The 23,651-nt window shown below is 43.2% G+C and overlaps 1 protein-coding gene across 1 annotated transcript in view; it reads left to right on the top strand.

Moving 5' to 3' along the window:
* Positions 1–23,651, top strand: part of fgd5a (FYVE, RhoGEF and PH domain containing 5a) — a 181,556-nt gene that overhangs the window by 96,811 nt on the left and 61,094 nt on the right. The window contains exons 5-7 of the mRNA XM_084315770.1: positions 8,535–8,574; positions 9,054–9,205; positions 12,400–12,556. Of these exons, the coding sequence (XP_084171896.1) occupies positions 8,535–8,574; positions 9,054–9,205; positions 12,400–12,556 (349 nt within the window). The remainder of the gene's footprint in view (positions 1–8,534; positions 8,575–9,053; positions 9,206–12,399; positions 12,557–23,651) is intronic.

Here is a 23,651-nt window from a genome sequence, read left to right as displayed (position 1 = left end):
TACCTTTCAAGTGTGAAATTCAACCCTTTTTCATCATACTGTTGCATAATGCATAGGCGCAGTCCAGGTTTCTGTTTCTTAAGGGCACCTTAAGTAAGTGGCCTCTTGAGATATTGGTAAATATGATCATAAGACTGTGACATTTCTTAAAAATGATTCCCTGGGTGGGGCGCTCCAGTAGCACACCACATAGCGAGCTGAGTCGCGAAGCGGTCGCCCGGGGTTCGATTCCCCGACCCGGTGGCCATATGCCGCATGTCTTCCCCTCTTCTCCTCCCGTTTCACCCTCTCTCCTCTATCGGTCCTGCATGGCTAAAAGGTCCTGCGTTGACCAAAAAAGCTGAAAATGCTATAAATATATATATATATATATATAATAATAATAATAATGATTCCCTGGTTGATACACACCGACTCAGCATTCCATGATAGTAGTATTCCAGACAAGAATATTTAGACACAGACATACACACACAAACACACAGACACATGCATGCACACACGCACAAGTTTCAAGTTTCTTTAATAGTTGTCATACAGAAGTACAGAATACTTTTATACAAAATGCTTCTTACTGTTACGCTCCAGAGACTGTGCAAGACAAGATAAGTATGAAATAAAATAACATAGTATAGCATGTAAATTAGAAGTAAAAAAGTTAAAAAAAAAAAAGTAAAAAAGAAGTAAAAAAATTTGGTCACAGTGTTCAGTATAGACATATGTACAATGTTCGATGCAGAGTAGACGTAACTGAGTTACCATATAATATACAATACTGTGTAGTGTACTAATATACAATACTATATAGTGCAGGGCAGAAATAGGATGAGGTGCAATTTAGGTACAATTTACAGTAGGTGTACGAGTTGTAGTGCAAATCCTTTATCAATAAATATAAAGTGTGTTTGTGTGATTTAAAGTGTGGAGAGTGGGTGCTGCAGTGTGTTGTTTGTTTAAGTGAGTGTGTGCGTGTGGGTGTGTGTGCTGTGTGCATTTGATGGTTGTTGCATAGTGTTTATTGTTCGTTTAGCAGCCTGATGGCCTGGGGATAGAAGCTTCTTCTGAGTCTTTCTGTGCTCGCCTTAAGACTCCGGTATCGCTTGCCTGACCGCAGCAGTTCAAAGAGGCAGTTGTTCGGGTGGCTCGAGTCCTTAATAATTCTCTTAGCCTTCCCCTTGCACCGCTTGTTGTAAATGTTCTGGAGGGTGGGAAGCCCCCCTCCAATTGTGCGTTCGGCTGAACGTGTCACTCTTTGTAGTCTGCTACGGTCTTGTGCAGTGCTATTCCCAAACCAGGAGGTGATGTTGCCAGTCAGGATGCTCTCTATTGTACATGAGTAGAAGTTCCTAAGGATCTTCTGACTGACTTGGAACTTCCTTAGGCGCCTGAGGAAGTAGAGGCGTTGTCGTGCCTTCTTCACAACACTGTCAATGTGTGTGGTCCATGTCAAATCCTCGGATATGTGGGCTCCGAGGTACTTGAAACTGTTCACTCTCTCAACCGGTGCCCCGTCGATGCTGAGGGGGCTGTAGTCCTTGACCCCCGACCTCCTGAAGTCCACAATCATCTCTTTTGTTTTGCTGACGTTCAGGGAGAGGCAGTTCTCCTGACACCACTGTGACAGGTTCTCTACCTCTTCCAGGTAGGCCCTTTCGTCGTTGGCAGAGATCAGGCCCACCACTACTGTGTCATCAGCAAATTTGATGATGGTGTTGTTGTTCCGCTGTGCTACGCAGTGCTCCGCTGTGCTCTTACCACCTGGGGTCTGCCCGTCAGGAAGTCCAAGACCCACTGGCAGAGGTCATAGTTCAAGCCCAGGTCCCTGAGCTTGGCTATGAGTTTGGAGGGGACTATGGTGTTGAATGCTGAGCTGTAGTCGATGAACAGCATTCTCACATAGTTCCCCTGCCTCTTGTCCAGGTGTGATGCTGCTGTGTGCAGCACATGGGCTATGGCGTCCTCCGTGGACCTGTTGGGGCGATATGCAAATTGCAGAGGGTCCAGGTTGATGGGGAGGGAGGAACAGATGTAGCCCTTCACTAGCTTCTCAAAGCACTTCATGGCTATGGAGGTGAGGGCTACAGGGCGGTAGTCGTTGAGGCAAGCGGGCGTAGATTTTTTGGGTACAGGGATGATGGTGGACTTCTTCAGACAGGTGGGGATGACAGCCTGTTCCAAGGACAGGTTGAAGATGTCAGTGAATACCGGGGCCAGTTGGTCGGCACAGACTTTTAGGACGCGGCCGGGGATGCCGTCCGGTCCTGCTGCCTTCCTGATATTCACTTTTTTAAAGATCCGTCTCACCTCATGCTCTGTTACCCTGAACACTGAGTCTCCATCAGCAGACCCCCCCCCCCCATTGCCGTGGTTTGTAGGCTGGTGTTTTTATTCACAGCCTCAAACCTCGCATAGAAGGAATTGAGATCATTTGCTAAGGAGATGTCATTGTTCAGTTTGAGGGAGGTGCCTTTGTAATCTGTCATTGTTCTGAGGCCCTGCCACATGCCTCTAGAGTCAGCCTGTTCTAACTGAAGTTCAACTTTATCCCTGTAACGCCGTTTAGCCTCTTTTACTGCTCTCCTGACGTTGTATCTTGCCATCTTGTGTTCTTCCATGTTGCCTGTCTCCAGCCCGGTGTTGTATGCTGATGTGCGCACTTTCAGAGCCTCACGGACGGATTTGTCTACCCAGGGCTTTTGATTTGGGTAGATTTTAATTGTGGTGGAGGGGATTGTTTCTTCTACCAGAGTATAGACATAGTCAAGCACCGTTTCAGTGTATTCGTTAATATTGGCTGTGTTATCACGGAATACACTCCAGTCTGTGCATTCAAGTGCAGCTTGGAGTGACTCCTCTGACGTCACGGCCCAACGCTTAACCTCTCGCGAGACCACCGGCGTTCGCTTGAGACTTTGTTTATACTTTGGCAAAAGGAATATTGCGGCGTGATCGGACTTACCGAATGGACTAAGAGCCTGTGACTTATACCCATTCTTAAATTGCGAGTATACATGGTCTAATATGTTCTCGCCTCTGGTGGGACAGGTCACATGCTGATAGAAATTCGGCAACACCTTTTTAAGACGCGCGCTGTTGAAATCACCCAGAACCAAAATGGCAGCGTCAACGCTAGCTATCTGTTGTTTGTTTACCTCGTCGTGAAGTTTTGAAAGTGCGACCCCAGTGTTTGCGTGTGGTGGAATGTACACTCCGATGAGGATGATGGACGTTAACTCTCTTGGGAGGAAGAAGGGTCGACATTTTATCGTGATAAACTCCAGGTCTGGGGAGCAGTGGTTAGACAATTCCTTTGCGTTGCCTAAATCGCACCACTCCTTGTTTATCATGAAGGCAATGCCGCCTCCTTTCACACGCACACATACACACACATACATACATTCTTGTATTACTGGACTACTTATTACATTACTTAATTCATATCTTCAGCCCCTCACCCCAACTTTAACCTATGACCCTTCACCCTACTGTACATTACATCCTAAACCCCTGGTCCTAAAATGGACTATTTTAAAGTGAGGACAAAATGGCTTCACTTCCCTTAGAAAAAGGTCCTCGCTACTAGAACTCAAACTGGTCCTCACAATGTAGTACTACAAGTACACACACACGCACACACACACACACACACACGCACATGCACACGCACACACACACAGCCACACACACATATTCCCAGCTGGGAAAAGTCAGAGACCACCACCAGTGAGATCCAGAAGAAAACATGCTGGCTATTGTTCCATTGTTTGATAAGGAATAACAAGAATACAAAGAATGTCCAGACCTAGTCCCCACATGGAAAGTAAAGTAAAGCTCTGCTCTTAATAACATCTTCAACAGCTCTGCTCTTCTCTGCTCTGCTCTTTGCTCTGCTCTTCTCTTCTCTGCACTTCTCAGCTCTGCTCTTCTCTGCTCTGCTCTTCTCTGCTCTGCTCTTTTCTGCTCTGCTTTTCTCTGCACTTCTCAGCTCTGCTCTGCTCTTCTCTGCTCTGCTCTTCTCTGCACTTCTCTGCTCTGCTCTTCTCTGATCTTCTCTGATCTTCTCTGCTATTCTCTGCACTTCTCAGCTCTGCTCTGCTCTTCTCTGAACTTCTCTTCTCAGCTCTTCTCTGCTCTTCTCTTCTTTGCTCTGCTCTGCTCTGCCCTTCTCTGCTCTGCTCTTCTCTGCACTTCTCAGCTCTGCTCTTCTCTGCTCTGCTCTTCTCTGCACTTCTCAGCTCTGCTCTTCTCTGCTCTGCTCTGCTCTTCTCAGCTCTTCTATAATGATTTAACATCTGAGACCCTCCCAGTGCAATGTGGGGTCCCACAAGGCTCTGTCCTGGGCCCTTTACTATTTTCGATTTACATGCTACCCCTCGGCAATATCATACGCAAATTTGGCATAAACTTTCATTTTTACGCTGACAACACCCAATTACTGTATATATACCTATTAAGCCAAATGATTCCTCCCAATTACAAAATCTTGAGGCTTGCCTGCTTGCCATCAAAAAGTGGATGTCGCAAAACGTTCTACTCCTTAATGCAGATAAAACTGAGATGTTAATTTTTGGCCCCCCAAACCACAGAGGCTTGTTTCAGGACATCTCCCTCAACTTTGATACTTGTCATGTATCCCAGAGCTCCACCATAAAAAACCTCGGAATCATTTTTGATTCCTCCCTCTCATTTAATGCACATATAAAACATTTCACCAAAATTGCCTTCTTCCATCTTCGTAATATCGTAAAAATTCGCCCCATTTTAACTCTGGCTGATGCTGAAACCCTAATTCATGCTTTTGTCTCATCACGTCTAGACTACTGTAATGCACTTTTTTCAGGCCTACCTAATTCAAGCATAAAAAATCTTCAACTTGTGCAAAATGCGGCTGCACGGATACTAACTAAAACTAGAACATTTGATCACATCACACCAGTTTTGTCCGCCCTACACTGGCTTCCTATTCAAGCCCAATCTGACTTTAAAGTGCTACTCCTCACCTACAAAATGTTTAATCGGCTTGCACCGCTCTATCTATCCGATCTCATCTCTTGATACTCACCCGCTCTTGCTCTGCGCTCACAAAATGCGGGGCTTCTATCGATTCCTAGGGTTAAAAAGAAATCTGCCGGCCACAGAGCCTTTGTCTACCGGGCTCCCTACCTGTGGAACCAATTACCTGCCGTCGTCAGGGGCGCCTGCTCTGTCGAAGCTTTTAAATCCCTGCTTAAGACCCATCTTTTCTCTCTCTCCTTCAACCTACCCTGATCTCACCTGATCGGGGTCTGACCCTTAGATTAATCTGTCTAGTTTAGTTAGGATGTCTATTTGCTCCCATGTCTGGTAACCCCCCCCTATTGCTAGGTTTTAGTGAGTTTTTCCTTTTCCTTACCTTCGCGTGGGGTATGTCTGGGAGTGTTGCTTTTATTTATTTTGCATTTATTTTAATTTAATTAAAAATTTAAATTTTAAATTTTAAATTTTAAATTTTAAATTTTGAATTTTGAATTATTATTATTTTTTCATTTTTTTTTACCTTGTGGTGTTCTTGTTTTGTTCTTGATTTGATGTGATGTTTCTTCTTGACTTGTTTGGGTAGGATGTGTACAGCCCATGGGGACATTGACGTGTGTTGTCGGGCCTTATAAATAAATTTGATTTGATTTGATTTGATTTGATTTCTCTTCTCTGTTCTTCTCTTCTCTTCTCTTCTCTTCTCTTCTCTTCTCTTCTCTTCTCTTCTCTTCTCTTCTCTTCTCTTCTCTTCTATTCTCTGCTCTTCTCTTCTCTGCTCTTCTCTTCTCTGCCCAGTCAGGTTGAAATGTTCCGTTTTTATTAATAAAGCTTTAGACCTCATGAAGACCCAGTCAGGACTGTCAGGTTGAAACGTTCAGTTTTTAATGATGTATTGAATCATAGTGTGTGGCTTCTTTGACTGCCGTTATCTTTTCCACAATACTGTCCTGCTGTCCTATAGACTAGTATACTATAGAATATCTGAGCCATGTTTTCTAAACAGCACCTTTCAACCTGTCTGTTGTCTTCACAGAGACAACCTGTCTGTTGTCTTCACAGAGGCAACCTGTCTGTTGTCTTCACAGAGGCAACCTGTCTGTTGTCTTCACAGAGGCAACCTGTCTGTTGTCTTCACAGAGGCAACCTGTCTGTTGTCTTCACAGAGGCAACCTGTCTGTTGTCCTCACAGAGGCAACCTGTCTGTTGTCTTCACAGAGACAACCTATATGTTGTCCTCACAGAGGCAACCTGTCTGTTGTCCTCACAGCGGCAACCTGTCTGTTGTCCTCACAGAGGCAACCTGTCTGTTGTCTTCACAGAGGCAACCTGTCTGTTGTCTTCACAGAGGCAACCTGTCTGTTGTCTTCACAGAGGCAACCTGTCTGTTGTCTTCACAGAGGCAACCGGTCTGTTGTCTTCACAGAGGCAACCTGTCTGTTGTCCTCACAGAGGCAACCTGTCTGTTGTCTTCACAGAGACAACCTGTCTGTTGTCTTCACAGAGACAACCTGTCTGTTGTCTTCACAGAGGCAACCTGTCTGTTGTCTTCACAGAGGCAACCTGTCTGTTGTCCTCACAGAGGCAACCTGTCTGTTGTCTTCACAGAGACAACCTGTCTGTTGTCCTCACAGAGGCAACCTGTCTGTTGTCTTCACAGAGGAAACCTGTCTGTTGTCCTCACAGAGGAAACCTGTCTGTTGTCTTCACAGAGGCAACCGGTCTGTTGTCTTCACAGAGGCAACCTGTCTGTTGTCTTCACAGAGGCAACCTGTCTGTTGTCCTCACAGAGACAACCTGTCTGTTGTCTTCACAGAGGCAACCTGTCTGTTGTCCTCACAGAGACAACCTGTCTGTTGTCCTCACAGAGACAACCTGTATGTTGTCCTCACAGAGACAACCTGTCTGTTGTCTTCACAGAGGCAACCTGTCTGTTGTCCTCACAGAGGCAACCTGTCTGTTGTCTTCACAGAGACAACCTGTCTGTTGTCTTCACAGAGGCAACCTGTCTGTTGTCTTCACAGAGGCAACCTGTCTGTTGTCTTCACAGAGGCAACCTGTCTGTTGTCTTCACAGAGGCAACCTGTCTGTTGTCTTCACAGAGGCAACCTGTCTGTTGTCTTCACAGAGGCAACCTGTCTGTTGTCCTCACAGAGGCAACCTGTCTGTTGTCTTCACAGAGACAACCTGTCTGTTGTCTTCACAGAGGCAACCTGTCTGTTGTCTTCACAGAGGCAACCTGTCTGTTGTCCTCACAGAGGCAACCTGTCTGTTGTCCTCACAGAGGCAACCTGTCTGTTGTCTTCACAGAGACAACCTGTCTGTTGTCCTCACAGAGGCAACCTGTCTGTTGTCTTCACAGAGACAACCTGTCTGTTGTCTTCACAGAGGCAACCTGTCTGTTGTCTTCACAGAGGCAACCGGTCTGTTGTCTTCACAGAGACGCTGTTCCTGTTGCTCCCTCTGCTTGTTCTCCTCAAAATAGATTTCCCCATTAAAGGTGTGACCAAGTGTGACTGTCTGTCTGTTCAACCAACCGGATCATGTGGTCTCCTGGCCTGATTTAGCAGGGTGAGGAGGGTCTAAGGTGGAGAGTCGAAGAGAGAAGTAACGTAGGGTAACGCTCCTCTTATTCAGGTGTGCGTGTGTGCGTCAGTTTGTGTGTGTGTGTGCATGCGTCTGTGTGTGTGTGTGTGTGTGTGTGTGTGTGTGTGTGTGTGTGTGTGTGTGTGTGTGTGTGTGTGTGTGTGTGTGTGTGTGTGTGTGCGTGCGTGCGTGCGTGCGTGCGTGCGTGCGTGCGTGCGTGCGTGTGTGTGTGTGTGTGTGTGTGTGTGTGTGCGCATGTCAGTGGTGCGTGCTTGCATATCCCAGAAGACAAGAACCATAGAGCCTATAGAGTGGGACTCTGATCCAGCGGCAGCAGTGATGAATGCTAACTCTGATGCGATCAATGGTGCATGATGAACGGGTGAAAAGCACCTGCTGCCACCACATCATCAGGACAGTCAGGCCATCTGTTTGTTTTATGTCCTCGCTTTCCTTAAAACCAGAAGAGATGGCCTCCAGTCATTCTCACCAAAACACATTATGCTTTATTTCATATCTATGGTTCAGGGAGCGAGACAGATTCACCCACAGGGGACTATTGATATTTGTTAAGCTATTTCTGACACGTCCCCAATCGATTACCAGGGCTTCATCTGTTTTCCTTCATTCTCCCCATAGATAAATAACCTCCTCTCAAGATGCTGGTCTCATTGAAGTGCCATAACCCCTCTTGCTTTTGGCATTATGGTTTGTGACACTGCTGCCATAAAGTTCTGTCACACTGATCCCTCTGGGAGGTCGTCCTTTGAAATAGTTTGAAATAGGCATGTAAAATAGAAACACTCGGCAGAGTATCTTTGCCGATAGCTGCCAGTAGGATCAAAGGATGACGATCGGTGCAAACCACTGTGTCTCAGGCACGAGAGCACAACTCGAAGTGTGACAACATGGGATTCTCGTGTGATCTCGCGAAGCTGGCTGCCGTGCAAGGTTCGCCGTAAACGCCTGTTCTACGTGAGAAGGAATGTGCTGTGTGTCACGCCACAGATCTCATCGCACTTGAACTCGACCTTGTCAGTGCAGTAATGAGCGGTGGACCTGCGGCCGGCACTGTGTCACTGAGCACAAGGTCGTTATGCAACAGTACCAGGTGTGCAGGCCTCATGCAGACCAGCGCCTTCCTTTCCTGAAAGCCTGGACCCAAGCCCAAGGCAGAGGGAGAGGAATGGAGGTGATGGGAGGGGGAGCAGGAAGGGTGTTTAGGAGGATCTGACCTTCCTTCCTTCCTTTTATTCTCCTCCTATTCAAACCTACCCTCCTCCCCTCCTCGCTCCCCCCTTTCTCCCTTTACTCTCTTAATCCCCTCCCCTTCCTCACATTCACCCCCCCCCCCCAACCACACACACACATGTCCCTCTGCCTCAATCTCTCTCCTCTTATCGCTCCTCTCTAATCCTCTCTCTTCTCCTCCTCCTCCTCTCTCCTCTGGACAGGACTTCAGGTCAGCGGTGCTGGAGGAGGTGGGCGAGGATGGGGAGGTGGTGCTGGATGAGCAGAGGATGAGGGAGATATTTGGTGTGCTCCCTGAGATCTACAGCCTCCACAGCAAGGTCCTCGCAGAGCTGGAGACGTGCATCAGACAGTGGTAAGAGAGCTGCACCAACTACCAGGAGCGGAGAGGAAATAAGTACTTTTCTCTCAAGTAAATTTTTTAGATGTAAACTGTATTTGAGTAGTTCCATTTATACAGCACTTTATAATTTCACTCTACTACATTTAAAAGAAAAGTGTTTTGAAACTTTTTACTACATCTATCTGACGACCATAGTTACTTTTACTTAAGTAGTTAGCAGTTGTGTACTTCAACCGCTGCACAGCATTCAGGTATTAAGACCTATACTAAACAGAGCCAGTACTGTTCACATACTCATATGGTTAATTTTCACATTGTGTACAATTTAACACATAGGCATAAAATAACACACAATCATAGCCGTCTTAAATATCCCACTTTTTACCTGCTTGCTGCTCTTATCCTGCATTGCTGCTCTTCCTCCTGGGGTACTACTGCAGGATTTATATATGAATTTACTATGAATTGTATACAACTCTCTGCTTTTAAACATGAACAACACTCTCCCAAAGCCTACCATGGTATCAATCAAGCACCGGAGAGCTAAGCTATCATGTTATCAGTCAAACACAGGAGAACTAAGCTACCGTGTTATCAGTCAAACACCGGAGAGCTAAGCTACCATGTTATCAGTCAAACACCGGAGAGCTAAGCTACCGTGTTATCAGTCAAACACCGGAGAGCTAAGCTACCGTGGTATCAATCAAACACCGGAGAGCTAAGCTAGGGTGACCATATTTTGATTTCCAAAAAAGAGGACATGCCCCGCCAGCCTCGAGATACTTAATGGCATGCGTTTCTCATGGGACGACTGGTTGCACTATATTTTAATGACGGCGTGTGCACCGTGCGCGCGCTCCCGCGCATAGTTGTTCCCTCGCATAGCACAGACTAAAGACAGTGCCTAATTGCCTCTACGAATGGAATGTAACACATTTCATTCACAAGTTTTGTGTGAATGTATCTGAGAACGTATTTGAACACACCTGACGACCGGCGATATTGTTATGCAAAGTAGTACTTAGCGAGTTGGCGCATCAGTCGAGTGCAGCGCATTCCTGTGTGCACGTGTGTGCACATCCGTGCATGTGCATGCTTCTGCTCACAGACTGGTTGCACGGCGTGCAACCCCGTCCCATGAGCAACGCATGCATATACTCAACGTTTACTCAAAGATGCATTATTGTTTTAATATATTTAAAGTATGCCTCCTCTCTATGGATATACAATTATTATTTATATTATTTTACTGTATATAACACAACAATATCTCTCTATAACCAAAGACACACCAAACCAAAGTTAACAATCAGCATGCTTGATTATGCCTAGAATTATCTCACAAATCTCAATGGCACAATAATTACTTAAAAATCAACCTGTAACAAAATAATAGCTCTCTTTTCAAGTCTTACTGGACAAAAATAAATAACAAAATATATGAAATAATAGAAAATAGAAAATCCAGTTAACAAATATCCTTTTCAGACAAATCGTTTTTTTTGCCATGTTTCAATGAGCTATTGTGCAATGGTTTCTGCTGTCTCATTTGGTGTATTTAACCTCGATTAATTTTGTTTGCATGCCATCCCGCTTTAAGTCAAAGTACTGTATTATGATTGGGAATATTTTCACTGCTCCATGGTTACTCCTGTCTGTAGAAACACCACAGTACTGGATTTGATTTGAGTGCTTCATGTGCGACATCAATCGAGTCGAGTGGGGCGCTATAACACATTGGCTTCGGATTTAGTGCGCGCACTACTGAACTTCGCCTCCCATTTGTTCCGACGGGTCGGTACATTTGGAATTTCTTCTCCAGTTCATCTGTAAAAGTACATTATTTGGCATTGTGAATGTGAGCTGCGCTCCACTCTGTCCCCTCTTCCTCTGTTTGTGCGAGTGTAGTTGTAGAGCCGCCCACAAAGCTTCTCAGGGATTACGTCACACACGCAACAGAGTACCGTAGTATTCTGTGCAATGCGCCAGTCAATTTAAGTACATGCAAACGGTCCGTGAAAGCCGGACATTCTCATGAATTTATAAACCCCCCCCGGACGGCCCGGACAGGGCGTGAAAAGAGGACATGTCCGGGTAAAAGAGGACGTTTGGTCACCCTAGCTAAGCTATCATGTTATCAGTCAAACACCGGAGAGCTAAGCTACCGTGTTATCAGTCAAACACCGGAGAACTAAGCTACCATGTTATCAGTCAAACACAGGAGAACTAAGCTACCATGTTATCAGTCAAACACCGGAGAGCTAAGCTACCATGTTATCAGTCAAACACCGGAGAGCTAAGCTACTGTGTTATCAACATCTGGAGTTGTGTAAAAGGAATGAATGCGCCGTACTGTAATAACAATGAATAAGGAAGTGAAGATGAGAGTGAAATTAGCTTTATTCTGTCGTTGCTGTTATCAGTCCTTAACCAGAACCTGCTCTTATCTCTCGAAAATCCCCTCTTACTCTTAATTCCCTACTGTCATACGTTTTGATGACATCACAGGTTCAAGTCTTAGTCCTTAGTTCTCACTTTGCAAGATAGTTGTACACAAATATCCTCTGGGCTATCCTTGAGGACTAATGCAAATAATTTATTCTTAACCCTTTCATTACCACACTACAGAAGGTTAACCCTTTCACTACCACACTACAGAAGGTTAACCTTTCACTACCACACTACCCTTTGTAGTGTGGTAGTGAAAGGAACGTGCCAACATTATGGGATGTGTTTACTGTCTTCTGCAGAGTCAGACAAGAAGATAATTTTCTCTCTGTGCGTTCAGTAGAAATGATAATAGTTTTGATTAGACTGATATAACAGTATATATTTGACTGTATATGTTTTTCAGTACAAATTGCAATGTGATATGACATATTTTTAATGTTTTCATCTTTTATGTAATACAATTGTCATGGTGTCATGTCATTAAAAAAAATATAAACATTTTTAAATACGGCTGCTCTCAATAAATACTTTTTTGATTAACGTATAAAGATTTTGTACCATTATGTATTTATCGTGATGGACGATGGTATTGTAAAAATCTATTCCTTTGCATGGATCCATGACAGTATCCCTTCCTATTCTGTATACCTCCCAGCCCTACAACAGACCTAGTTGTTTTTAGCTCCCTGTAGATCCCACTATGCAGCATATCATTGTCTAGAAGAGATGCCAGTGTGATTTCCCCACCTGTGCAGGGAGGAGAGCCAGAGGGTGGTGGATGTGATCCTGAGTCGTCAGGAGGACTTCAGGCTGTTTGACTCCTACATCTCAGAGTACGACCGCAGCATGGCCCTGCTGGAGGAGAGCTGCAGGACCAGCCCGGCCTTCGCTGCTGTGGTGAAGAGGTTTGAGGTAAAATACTGGAGTCACACGGAAAGGTCATTGGATGTTTAATCGCTCTGAGGCCAGGCTGAGAGCAGAGACAATCCATACTGTTTTTTGATCCACAAAATCATTAGACTGCAGGTTTACTCATCCAGGGCAGATTTGCCAAGCAGCTATGTTTTTGTTGTTTTTTTTAGAAACACCCTGCTACACACTCACACAGCATCATTCACACCTGGGAACTTCCCAGTACAACCACAGTCCTCTACCGTGCCTTGCACAAGGGCAACTCTACAGCAAATAATGTATTGGAAGAGCATTCACTTTCCCAAATTCACACAGAAAACCATCTTTGTAAGAAAGTCTCACAGAAAACCATCATCTTTGTAAGAAAGTCTCACAGAAAACCATCATCTTTGTAGAAAGTCACACATAAAACCACTGTCTTTGTACAAAGTCACACAGAAAACCACCATCTTTGTAAGAAAGTCCCTCAGAAAACCATTGTCTTTGTAGAAAGTCACACATAAAACCACAGTCTTTGTAAGAAAGTCACACAGAAAACCATTGTCTTCGTAGAAAGTCACACAGAAAACCATCGTCTTTGTAAGAAAGTCACACAGACTCAGAGGTTCTACTCTCTTGAGTAATCTTCCACAATATAGTTTGGTACAGGACACACACATTTACAACACAACGGCACAGTATGTTCATATTAACACAATGTAGTGCTGTTCTCCAAAACTGAAACGATAAACAGGTTGAACCAAGAGTGTTTTTGGAGGGGAAATGTAGCCGTGTGTGTTTATACGAGTGTAGAGATTATCCCAGTAAAGTTATTCAGGGTTTTCACCAGTGGAGGTTTCTCTATGACAACACGTGAAACACAAATTCACTCATAATTCATAATTATTATTAATTTACATATACTATATATATATATTTTTTTTTTAATTATTATTATTATTATTTTTTTATTATACATGTTTTCCTCTGTAAAAAAAATTCCAGTGAATTTTTTTTTTCTTCAAAAATTGCCAAAATTGACAGCTCTGAGCAGGCCTGCACTGCAGTATTGCCTGCAGTAATTATTCGTGAAGAAAACTTCACAGGTGTGACCCATTGTTAAATAAATAATAAATAACAGCGAATCAAAATAGGCTATTAACTTCATCTAAGCACGGTCTGTGCAGTTAAACTCTTGCCATTGAATGGAGGGTTGATTGATTGACAGCCCTTGACATCCAATACACGGAGGTTGAATATGATTGGCAGCCTTGCAAATCCAATCAGAGATTGCTGCATTGCAAATTCAAAACGGGTCCAGCTGCATGTCCGGAGGATAGGTTTAGCTCGGGCCAATCTCAAGTTTCTCAAGTTTCTTTATTAGTTGTCATACATAAAGTACATACATTAGTTGTAACATAAAGAAGCATTTTGTATAAAAGTATTCTGTACTTCTGTATGACAACTAATAAAGAAACTTGAGAAACTTGAGATTGGCCCGAGCTAAACCTATCCTCCGGACATGCAGCTGGACCCGTTTTGACTATGTGAAAGTTGAGACTATGAGAAAGTTGTTGTTTAGTAGAAAGTAAGATGTACAGCTATAACAAGTCAAGTCAGGCTAAATTAAACTTTGCGCCAACATTAGGACCGAAGTATAAACCAGCAACTGAGCAACATGAAGAAGTGGACTTATGCATCTGGATCAGAAAAAACGTTGTGGATGAAAAAGTAAGTAGGCTACAGTGCTTGTATGCTAACAGTAGCTAGCCAGCTTAGCCTACATCACAATGATAATCACCAAGCTAACTTACTGTACACTCTGTAGGGCTGGGCAATTAATCGAAACAGAATCGCGATATCGATTCATAGACCTATGCAATCTCATTTCTAAGTTATGACTATTTTCTTTTATTAATTTTTTTTTTTTTTTTTTTTTTTTTTTTTTACTTTTTAAATTATTTTATCTGGGTTGAACATGATTTGTGGAACTCCCTCTGGTGTTGTGGTTGTGGTATTCACTGACCTTTGGGAAGTATTTCGACATGCACATGGGTATCTTAGTGGTGTAGTGTATCTTGTAGACCAGGCCCATTGCAAGTTGCTGTACTCTGTCGTCTACTCTAAGCCATCCTAGGTTGTCAAAGTGGACAGGGGTGAGGTGGGTTTTAGGAGTTAGGTCAAGCAGTAGTCTGACCAGTTTGTTTTGTGATGTTTGTAATCTTGTTTTTAGTGCCTTTGAGGTGCTTTGGTACCATGAGGTGCAAGCATAGTCGTAGTACCCTTGAATGAGTGCTCCTGTTAGAGTCTTCAAGGTATTCTTGTTTACCAGAGAGGAGATCCGGTACAGGAATCTAGTTCGTTGGTTGACTTAGTTTTATTACATTGGATCCCATTTTGTCACAGGAAAGATTTGCCTCTATAGGATGGAACCCAGGTAGGTAATTTCATCTTTCCTTTTAAGATAAGATAAGATATTCCTTTATTGATCCCCTTGGGGAAATTCAGGCATCATAGCAGCATGGGGGAAGGGGGGGGGGGGGTACAGGTAGTGAAAACAACACAAGCAGTGTAAACAAATAGGTCAATATAATTTACTATCTAACTAACTGAAATATACATTATTCATTATTCACAGTATCACAGTATCCACATAAGGTGCAGTATGCATAAGGTAGTGTTATTGTCCTACTTGGGTTCCTATTAGTTCTAGGTCGATGTCTGGCAGCAGGACTGCCCACAGTTCTGGAGCCTGATGGCCACTGGTATGAAGGACTGTCCGAGGCGGTTAGTTGAGTGTCGGGGGGGTATGAGTCTGTGGCTTCCTTGTCACCTTCACCTAATATGTTTTGATCTGGTCAGGTGCGCTGTCACCTAAAATGTTTTGATCTGATCAGGTGCGCTGTCACCTAATATGATTTCATCTGGTCAGGTGCGCTGTCACCTAATATGATTTCATCTGGTCAGGTGCGCTGTCACCTAATATGTTTTCATCTGGTCAGGTCCGCTGTCACCTAATGTTAATATGTTTTCATCTGTGTCCACTGACCACTGACACACAGTGGGGGATGTTTTAAAAATATTATTTAATATATAATATAATATAATAATTTGTGCTTCACCTAAAAATTTGGTCAGCAGCCTCCACTGGTTTTCACCTCAGTATTTCCTCAGCAGCTCACGGCTTCGGTTTGTTTTGTCATGCAGCTTCCATGGGGAGTTAACAGCCTTTCTAAAGCCTCTCCATCCTTCTCCGCTCTGCAGGACTGACCTTTTCACTGCCCTGCTCATTTTCTTTATAGTGTCCCGACACCAAACACATATTCTTTCTCCGGCACCGGATCTCTTCATCCCCGCTCCTCCCAGGAGAATATAATGCATGATCTGGTTTGGGTTCCCCTGGGGTCTTCAAATTTAATCACAATGCCCCACAATCTGAGCCCCTTGTAATTGTATCCAGCATCATATCTTCCCGTTGAATGTGAATGATCCCCTAATGGCTATGGAGCATTATTAACTAGAGGACAGGATATTAAGAGAGCTAACTGATAAGGCCCCAGAGAGGCAGTCATAGATTTCCAGGTCTATAGAATTGATTGAGTAGAAACCGCTCCATAATGAGACACAGGTCACCTTGTTTAGAACAATACATTGCCCTGTTTAGTCCCCATTTGGTATTTACCATGGTTAGGTTATATGTTATTACAGGCTATATGGTATTACCATGGTTATCACACCAGGATTTCATCTAATTACCCCCTCTCAACAGAGTCATGAGTCAACACTTCCATCTAATCCTCTGATATGCTGTGATTGGCTGACACAGTGATTCCATGTCATCCTCTGATCTGCTGTGATTGGCTAACACAGTGATTCCAGGCAGTTCTATATTGATTAGGAACCCCACAAGGAAGCAACGCATGCATATTCAGAAGCAGCTGCCCTCTCTGTTAAATTAAATTGCTCTACCAGGCTATAGCACAGCTGATGTGTTGTTGAGAGAGGGATTAGAGAAATCTAGGAATTATTGGAAAACCCTGTGGTGGTGGTGGTGGTGGTGGTGGTGATGATGCAGGATAAATGCAGGGCAAAGGGGCTTCTACACCAGTGTCAACCAGGAGATCTCTTCAAGCCTTAAACGAGTAAACTAAAGGCCCATTCAATGTATAGATGAGAGAGGTTTTGTAGTCTATATAGGTCCTAGTCGGTTTTTGCTGCTCACATTCAGTTCAGTAAACATTGATGCCAATAGTTCTCTAAAGTCTTAAAGTGTAACAGGTGTATGCATTGTGATCGACAATCTTTCTACCAACAATAGTATTTTAGCCAATAATTTACACATTACAACAACAGATTACAATAAACTTCAACTTTAACACAATGGACGCCAGACCCGACATAAATCGGGTTAACTCGCCATTGCTTGAGCGCCAAACCTGAGAAAAGTCGGGTTTTGGTCGTTATTTCTTTTATTCGCTATTTCCATTCATAATCCATCCATCCAGCCTGATGTTAACATTGGGAATGGGCTGGGATTGCAAACGTCCAATACCACCGCCTAACGCCTTGCGGCCGCTATTGCACTCCATTTGAAACGATGTGGCTTGGTGTGTGGGCCGAGCTGCGGCGTGCGGGCAGGGTCTAACTACTCGGGCAGGGCAAGCGCTTATAACGCTTGCATCGACGAGGGTCGGGCCCCCCGGGTTCATGTTCATTGCTGGATTATGTTGGAAACACGATCGCGATCAGTACTTGGAATGGCAATCAGATAATTCGAATATTCTTTTCGGGTCAGATCCTGGTCAAGGTAAGGACTATATGGTATCAATATTGCGTTGATCCAAAAATTCCTTCATGCTGATCGGGGCGTGTGTGTGTGGTGTGTGTGTGTGGCGTGTTCCGTTGGTAGTGATCAAAGCACGGAAGGGCGCACCCCCCCCCCCCTTTCGTGCATCCATGATGAAACATAATACCGATAATCTAGCGTTGATTTAAGATTGATTGTTGATCCAAGAGGAGGAATGGCACGGTTTATAATGAAATGCACTAAAATGCTGTTTAGCGGCGTTTCCTGGGATTACACAGAATTACTCTAAAACTATACTCATATTCACCACGTTATAAACGGGAATGTATTGATGAAAGAAAATTATCTGTTTCTTGCATCTTGACCGGAAAGAAACGCAATGACAATCGACTATATTATTAGATCCATAGCTATAATATTTAATATAGTTTTAGCACTGCAAACACCACACACAGCCATACGCCCACAGCAACCTCTTAAGCTGTATGATTATATTTGACAGCAACTTTACCAGAGTCCCTGTGTGTGTGTGTGTGTGTGTGTGTGTGTGTGTGTGTGTGTGTGTGTGTGTGTGTGTGTGTGTGTGTGTGTGTGTGTGTGTGTGTGTGTGTGTGTGTGTGTGTGTGTGTGTGTGTGTGTGTGTGTGTGTGTGTGTGTGTGTGTGTGCGTGCGTGCGTGCGTGCGTGCGTGCGTGCGTGCGTGCGTGCGTGCGTGCGTGCGTGCGTGCGTGCGTGCGTGCGTGATGGATGTTGTGCCATATCAGAGCTCTGCTTTGAGACCTCCAGTGTGTGTGTGACCCCTCTGTAATGAGGTAGAAGCAGGGTTGAGGCAGAGCGAACAGGTCCCCACAGGTCACGGGTCACGCTACTACTGCAATTGAGAGGGACAACAGTCATTTATTTAGTGGCTGAGTGGGCAGTTCTTGGCTCAATGTGGTCTTGTTCTTGCTTTTACTGGTATTTAATCATTAACCACCCCGCAATTTTTTTTTATTGTGATTTCATGGTTCTGAACCAGCTATCTTTGGGGCTGCCTTTTTAAATAAATAGATAGATTGTTGCAGCCATTCTATTAACCCTTTCACTGCCGCACTACCAAAATGGTTTAACCCTTTCACTGCGACAATACACAGAAGGTTAACCCTTTACTATCACACAACCGAAGGTCGCCATCGGTTGTGTGATAGTAAAGGGTTAACCTTCTGTCGTGTGGCAGTGAAAGGGTTAAGCCATTCATCAGCTTAATCGTTTGATGAAAATAGAATAGAATATTTAGTTTTTAATCTATTGTATATACAGGTGCAGCTTGATAAATTAGAATATCGTGGAAAAGTTATTTTATTTCAGTAATTCAATTCAAAAAGCGAAACTCTCGTAGATTATAGATTCATTACACACAAAGTGAAATATTTCAAGCCTTTATTTGTTTTAATTTTGATGATTATGTCTTACAGCTCATGAAAGCCCAAAATTCTGTATCACCAATAATTCTTTTTAAATAGATGTATTTTTCTTTTGTATATAGAAATGTCGGCCTTCTGAAAAGTCTGTTTATGTATGTTCACTCAGTACTTGGTTGGGGCTCCTTTTGCACAAATGACTGCATCAATACAGCTAAATATATAGACGTTTCCACGATATTCAAATTTATTGAGCTGCACCTGTATATGAATATATATTATTCATACCAGATGCCTATACAAAAGAGAAAATATATGAAAACATTATAATACTAAACAACACTGGCCTGTATTGTTCCTAACCCATCACAGTATCGAAGAGGAAGACATTATCTAAGCATTGTTTGTCGTGGTGTAATGGAACGCCGTTGATCCATGATCCGTACAGATCACCCCCCGCAGTTTGGCACGCATGTGAACTACGGATTAATTGCTAAATGTAACCATTGTAGTGGAATTACTGCCTCTGTTGACAATGGAACCAACTGGAATCGGGTTGGCACTGCGTCCACTAGTTACAGGTTCTTAACGGACGTCACAGATTGTTTCCTGGTACGGAAATCTTTCATGTAACAAATGGTACATTATGAAACGTTTCATAGCCAGACCTCTCTCCACGCTATGTTAGCGCTGTAACAGGAGATAACTTGAGTATACCTTGAGTATGAAGTCATTAAGTCTGCACGGAGCAGAAAAGCTTTGTCATATTGGAGTTCCGTCCTTGCTTGCATGAAATGACCATGCTGCACATTATTGCGTTTTGCTTTATTCCATCTTTCTTTGCGAAGCTCAGCCAAACTTACTGTAGCTATTGTCACCCATGGTCCAGCAAAAGTAACGCAACCATGTAACCAGTCATGTAACGTTAGGTCTGAGCAACAGGTCCTGGCAGTTAAGTAGAATATACATACTTACTCACCCATAATGAGCGTGACAGAAATACACTGTTGTAAGGAGATTCAAAAAGCAGGTTTCTTATCGTTTGTCCTAGAATCATATTTAGATGTTGTTTTCATTTAAGACCATGATCAAAGGTTCCTTGTTTTAAGTGTTTTACAGAATCAATGGTATTTTACTGATCTGAAAAATGATCTGATCTGCGACTCAAAACCATGATAAGATCCAAACCATGAGTTCTCTTGTGTGATCCATTGCATCCCTAAATGTTTGCAAGTGTGAGTGCAAGAGTGCCTGCAGTCAAACTGGTGAAACCCAGTCCCATTACAACCAAACAAACAAACACAATTCTAACTTTTAGGCTAACGAGCAAATATGAAGGCAAATGAGTGAGTGATACCATGGAGCTACATGTACCATGTAGGATCCACACCAGCACTAGAGGTCAGTGGATGACATTTAATTCAGGAGGTTTTGAACGTGTCTTCACAGTTCTTATATATAATTGTTTATTCTTGATTGTTACTTATTGTTATTATTGTTTTTCTATTTCTCTCCTCGATTACATTTTGTAATCATCCGTTTCTCACATGCTTTGTGTATGTCTCTCTCTCTCTCTCTCTCTCTCTCTCTCTCTCTCTCTCGATCTCTCTCTCTCTCTCTCCCCCTCTCTCTCTATCTCTCTCTCTCTCTCTCTCTCTCTCTCTCTCTCTCTCTCTCTATCTCTCTATCTCTCTCTCTCTCTCTCTCTGCTCTCTCAGTGTATCTGGTAGTAATTTCATTGTGTTGGTGGTGATGACAGTGATGAAGTGGCTGTGGAAGCTGATGAGATCAGGGCTGGAGCCTTACAGGATTACAGTCTGCAGCCAAATACTTTTTACTGGACAATCAGAAATCCCTAGCCAATATGCTGTGTGCGCACGCACGTGCGTGTGTGTGTGTGTGTCTGTGTGTGTGTGTGTGTGTGTGTGTGTGTGTGTGTGCGTGCATGCGTGTGTGTGTGTGTGTGTGTGTGTGTGTGTGTGGGTGTGTGTGTGTGTGTGTGTGTGTCAGTGTGCATATCTATGTCTATGTTACAAATGGTGACGTGTATCACTTTAGCAGATGAATATTCATGTTTCCTTGGTCAAAAAAGGAGGAGGTGCACAGGTTCACAGGATTGGAAAAGTTACTTTGAAAATGTAATCCATTATAACAATAACAAAATCAAGAATAGTATAATCATATATTTTTGGTTAAAATCCACAGAATATACAGTCAAACTAATAATTGACTGCATGCATGGTCAACATTTTCAAGATGTATACAATTATTTTAGTCTCTATAATCTCACAGTACGTTTTACGAGCAAGTACCTATTGTCTGATTCTTCTTTTACAGTAACTGTAAAGGTAAATTAAATTACCGTTATCATTTTGTTATTGTAATTCCAATACATAAAATCCATGACTCCTCACTTTGTCCATTATGTGACTCATCATATTCAGTCGGACATAACAATGGCTCATTTACATTTCAGTGATTGTTTTCATTGTATGTATGTATTTATTCATTTATTTACCACTGTTGTGTGGGCTTTCCTAAAAGGAAATTCCATCGCAAAGCAACATTAAATAAATTTACCAGATTGAGTCATAACTGAGTAATTCTCTCTCTGTGGCCAAATACATCCCTGTTCAAAAATATGGTCAGTGGAAAGTGTTCATTTGGTAGAACTAAACACCACAACCTCTGTCTGGCATTGTTTGTTTCCCGCCATTTTTCCACTCAGTGTAGTCCTTTGTAAAGCAGGAAGCTGGATCATGCTCACTAGTTTAATTCTATCTCTGGCCTGACAATGGGTCTCATTCCCGAAAATTTACCAAATAGTACAGCTCGTGGTACAACTGCCGCAGCGCGCGCACACACACACGCGCGCGCGCGCGTGCGCAGTATACTGTAGCCTACGGCGTAATGAATGAACGCAGTATAGGCTTATTATTCCATTAATGCCTACGGCGTAATGAATGAACGCAGTATAGGCTTATTATTCCATTAATGACTTGTTGCATTAGGATTTAGTAGATACTATATGCTCTGCCCTACGTACAGTATAGGTACAGTCTGTACTTATACTCAAGTCAAGTCAAGAGTTTTATTTGTCACGGCATACAAGTATACAATGAAATGCGGGGGGTCTTGCCCGCAACGATGTGCATAATACAATAGTAATATATAATAAGAATCCAATAGAACGACATTGTGCAATAAACAAGTAAACAAAGTAGGGCATATTGGTATATGTACATGAGTTATTTACAGAGCATGGTAGGGCATGCTAGGTTCTGTGGTAGTGCAATACACTGTTAGCTACGGATGAGGCACTGGGTCTTTATGTACACTGTTATACAATGCTATATTATACAATCTCAACTTATACTATACTATTCTTAAAGTGACCTTTCCTTTTGTAAAGTGGCCATAAGTGTGAGCGTGTGCAGGGGCGGCTACGTGGCGTAGTGGGCAAGGCGCTCGCCACGAATGCGGAGACGCTGGGCTCGCCTGGGGATCGGGCGTTGTGGACAGCGACTCCTACAGGTCGGTTGGTGCGCCTGCGCAGTAGAATCAGTAAGTGTCGGGGGCAGCGTGAGCCTCCCACGCGTTACTCCTCGCCACTGAGAGATCGAGCTGCGCAGGTGAAAAGATGCGACTGCTGTTACCTCAAGTACCGGAGGGGACTTGTGCTATGTATGACTTAGTCCACATTGCAGCCGGCTTGTGGGAGGCAAGAAACAGTGTTCGTGACAGGGGAGGGTTGAATTGGATGATACGAAATTGGGATGGGAGAAAATATAGAAAATGGGAGAAAAAGTGGATAAAAAAAAATAAGTGTGAGCGTGTGCAGCATGAGTATGTGTGTACTCATGTTAAAGTGGCTGCTAGTGTGTGAGCGTGTACAGTGTGTGTGTTGTGTGTGTGCTCATGTGTGCTTGTGTGTGGAGAGTTCAGTGTTCAAGGCTCTGGTGGCCTGAGGGAAGAAGCTGAGCCGAAGTCTCTCTGTCCTAGTTGCTGGTGTTCGCAGGCGTTTGCCTGACCGCAGCAGCATGAACAGGCTGTTGTTGGGGTGGTGAGGGTCTTTCATTATTCTATACTGTACGTAGGGCAGAGGCAGAGCATATATAGTATCTACTAAATCCTAATGAAACAAGTAACTAGAATATATTAAGCCTATACTGTTCATTAGACACGTAGGCCATACTGGCGCACACAAGACTTGCTATTTCCATGCGATTAGCTTTAGTTCTTATTTATTTATTTATCCACTGTCATTTCAGTGTTGGTGTATATAGGCTATATAGTGTATTTCAATATAAGTTTAATTGATTAATGATATATTCGAAGGAATGCAGGTTTATAGCTATATCAACCCCCTCCAATGTACAGTAAATGACCAAGTATGGTTTTGTCAATATTCCAATGTACAGTTTTGCTTGTACAGTGTCCCCCACCCACCCCTCCTACCCAACATCCTCCAACAGTTTCTACGTCAAATGTATATACTCTCTTTTCTGGACTCTTTTTGTATCACAAACAGTACTGTATTTGCAAATCTGGTATGTCATAAATGTATAGATGTAGCAGTACTGTCTATCTGTATGTCGTGTGTGTCATATATGTTATGATGAATTGAAAATGGGGGACCCTGATGTAAACAAGACGAAAGTCTTTCTCTGGTCTGCATCCCCTTAACAATTGTATGTAATTGAGCTGTACTGTACTGTACCCATTCTGCAATCTGTTAATAAAGTTTTCAATCAATCAATCAATCAATCAATCAAACAAAGGTCTGTCCCATTGTATACCTGCATTCTTTCAAATGTATATAATTAATCATTAAAACAGATGTGTAACAAATAAGAAATACAATTTCCACAGAAGGCATTAAATAATAATTATTTTCAATCATTTCACAA

Source organism: Notolepis coatsorum (genome assembly GCF_963971535.1).
Source record: "Notolepis coatsorum genome assembly, chromosome: 6".
In the NCBI taxonomy this organism is placed as follows: domain Eukaryota; kingdom Metazoa; phylum Chordata; class Actinopteri; order Aulopiformes; family Paralepididae; genus Notolepis; species Notolepis coatsorum.
Note: the sequence above shows the minus strand (reverse complement) of the source record. Positions and strands in the feature narration are given on the sequence as shown.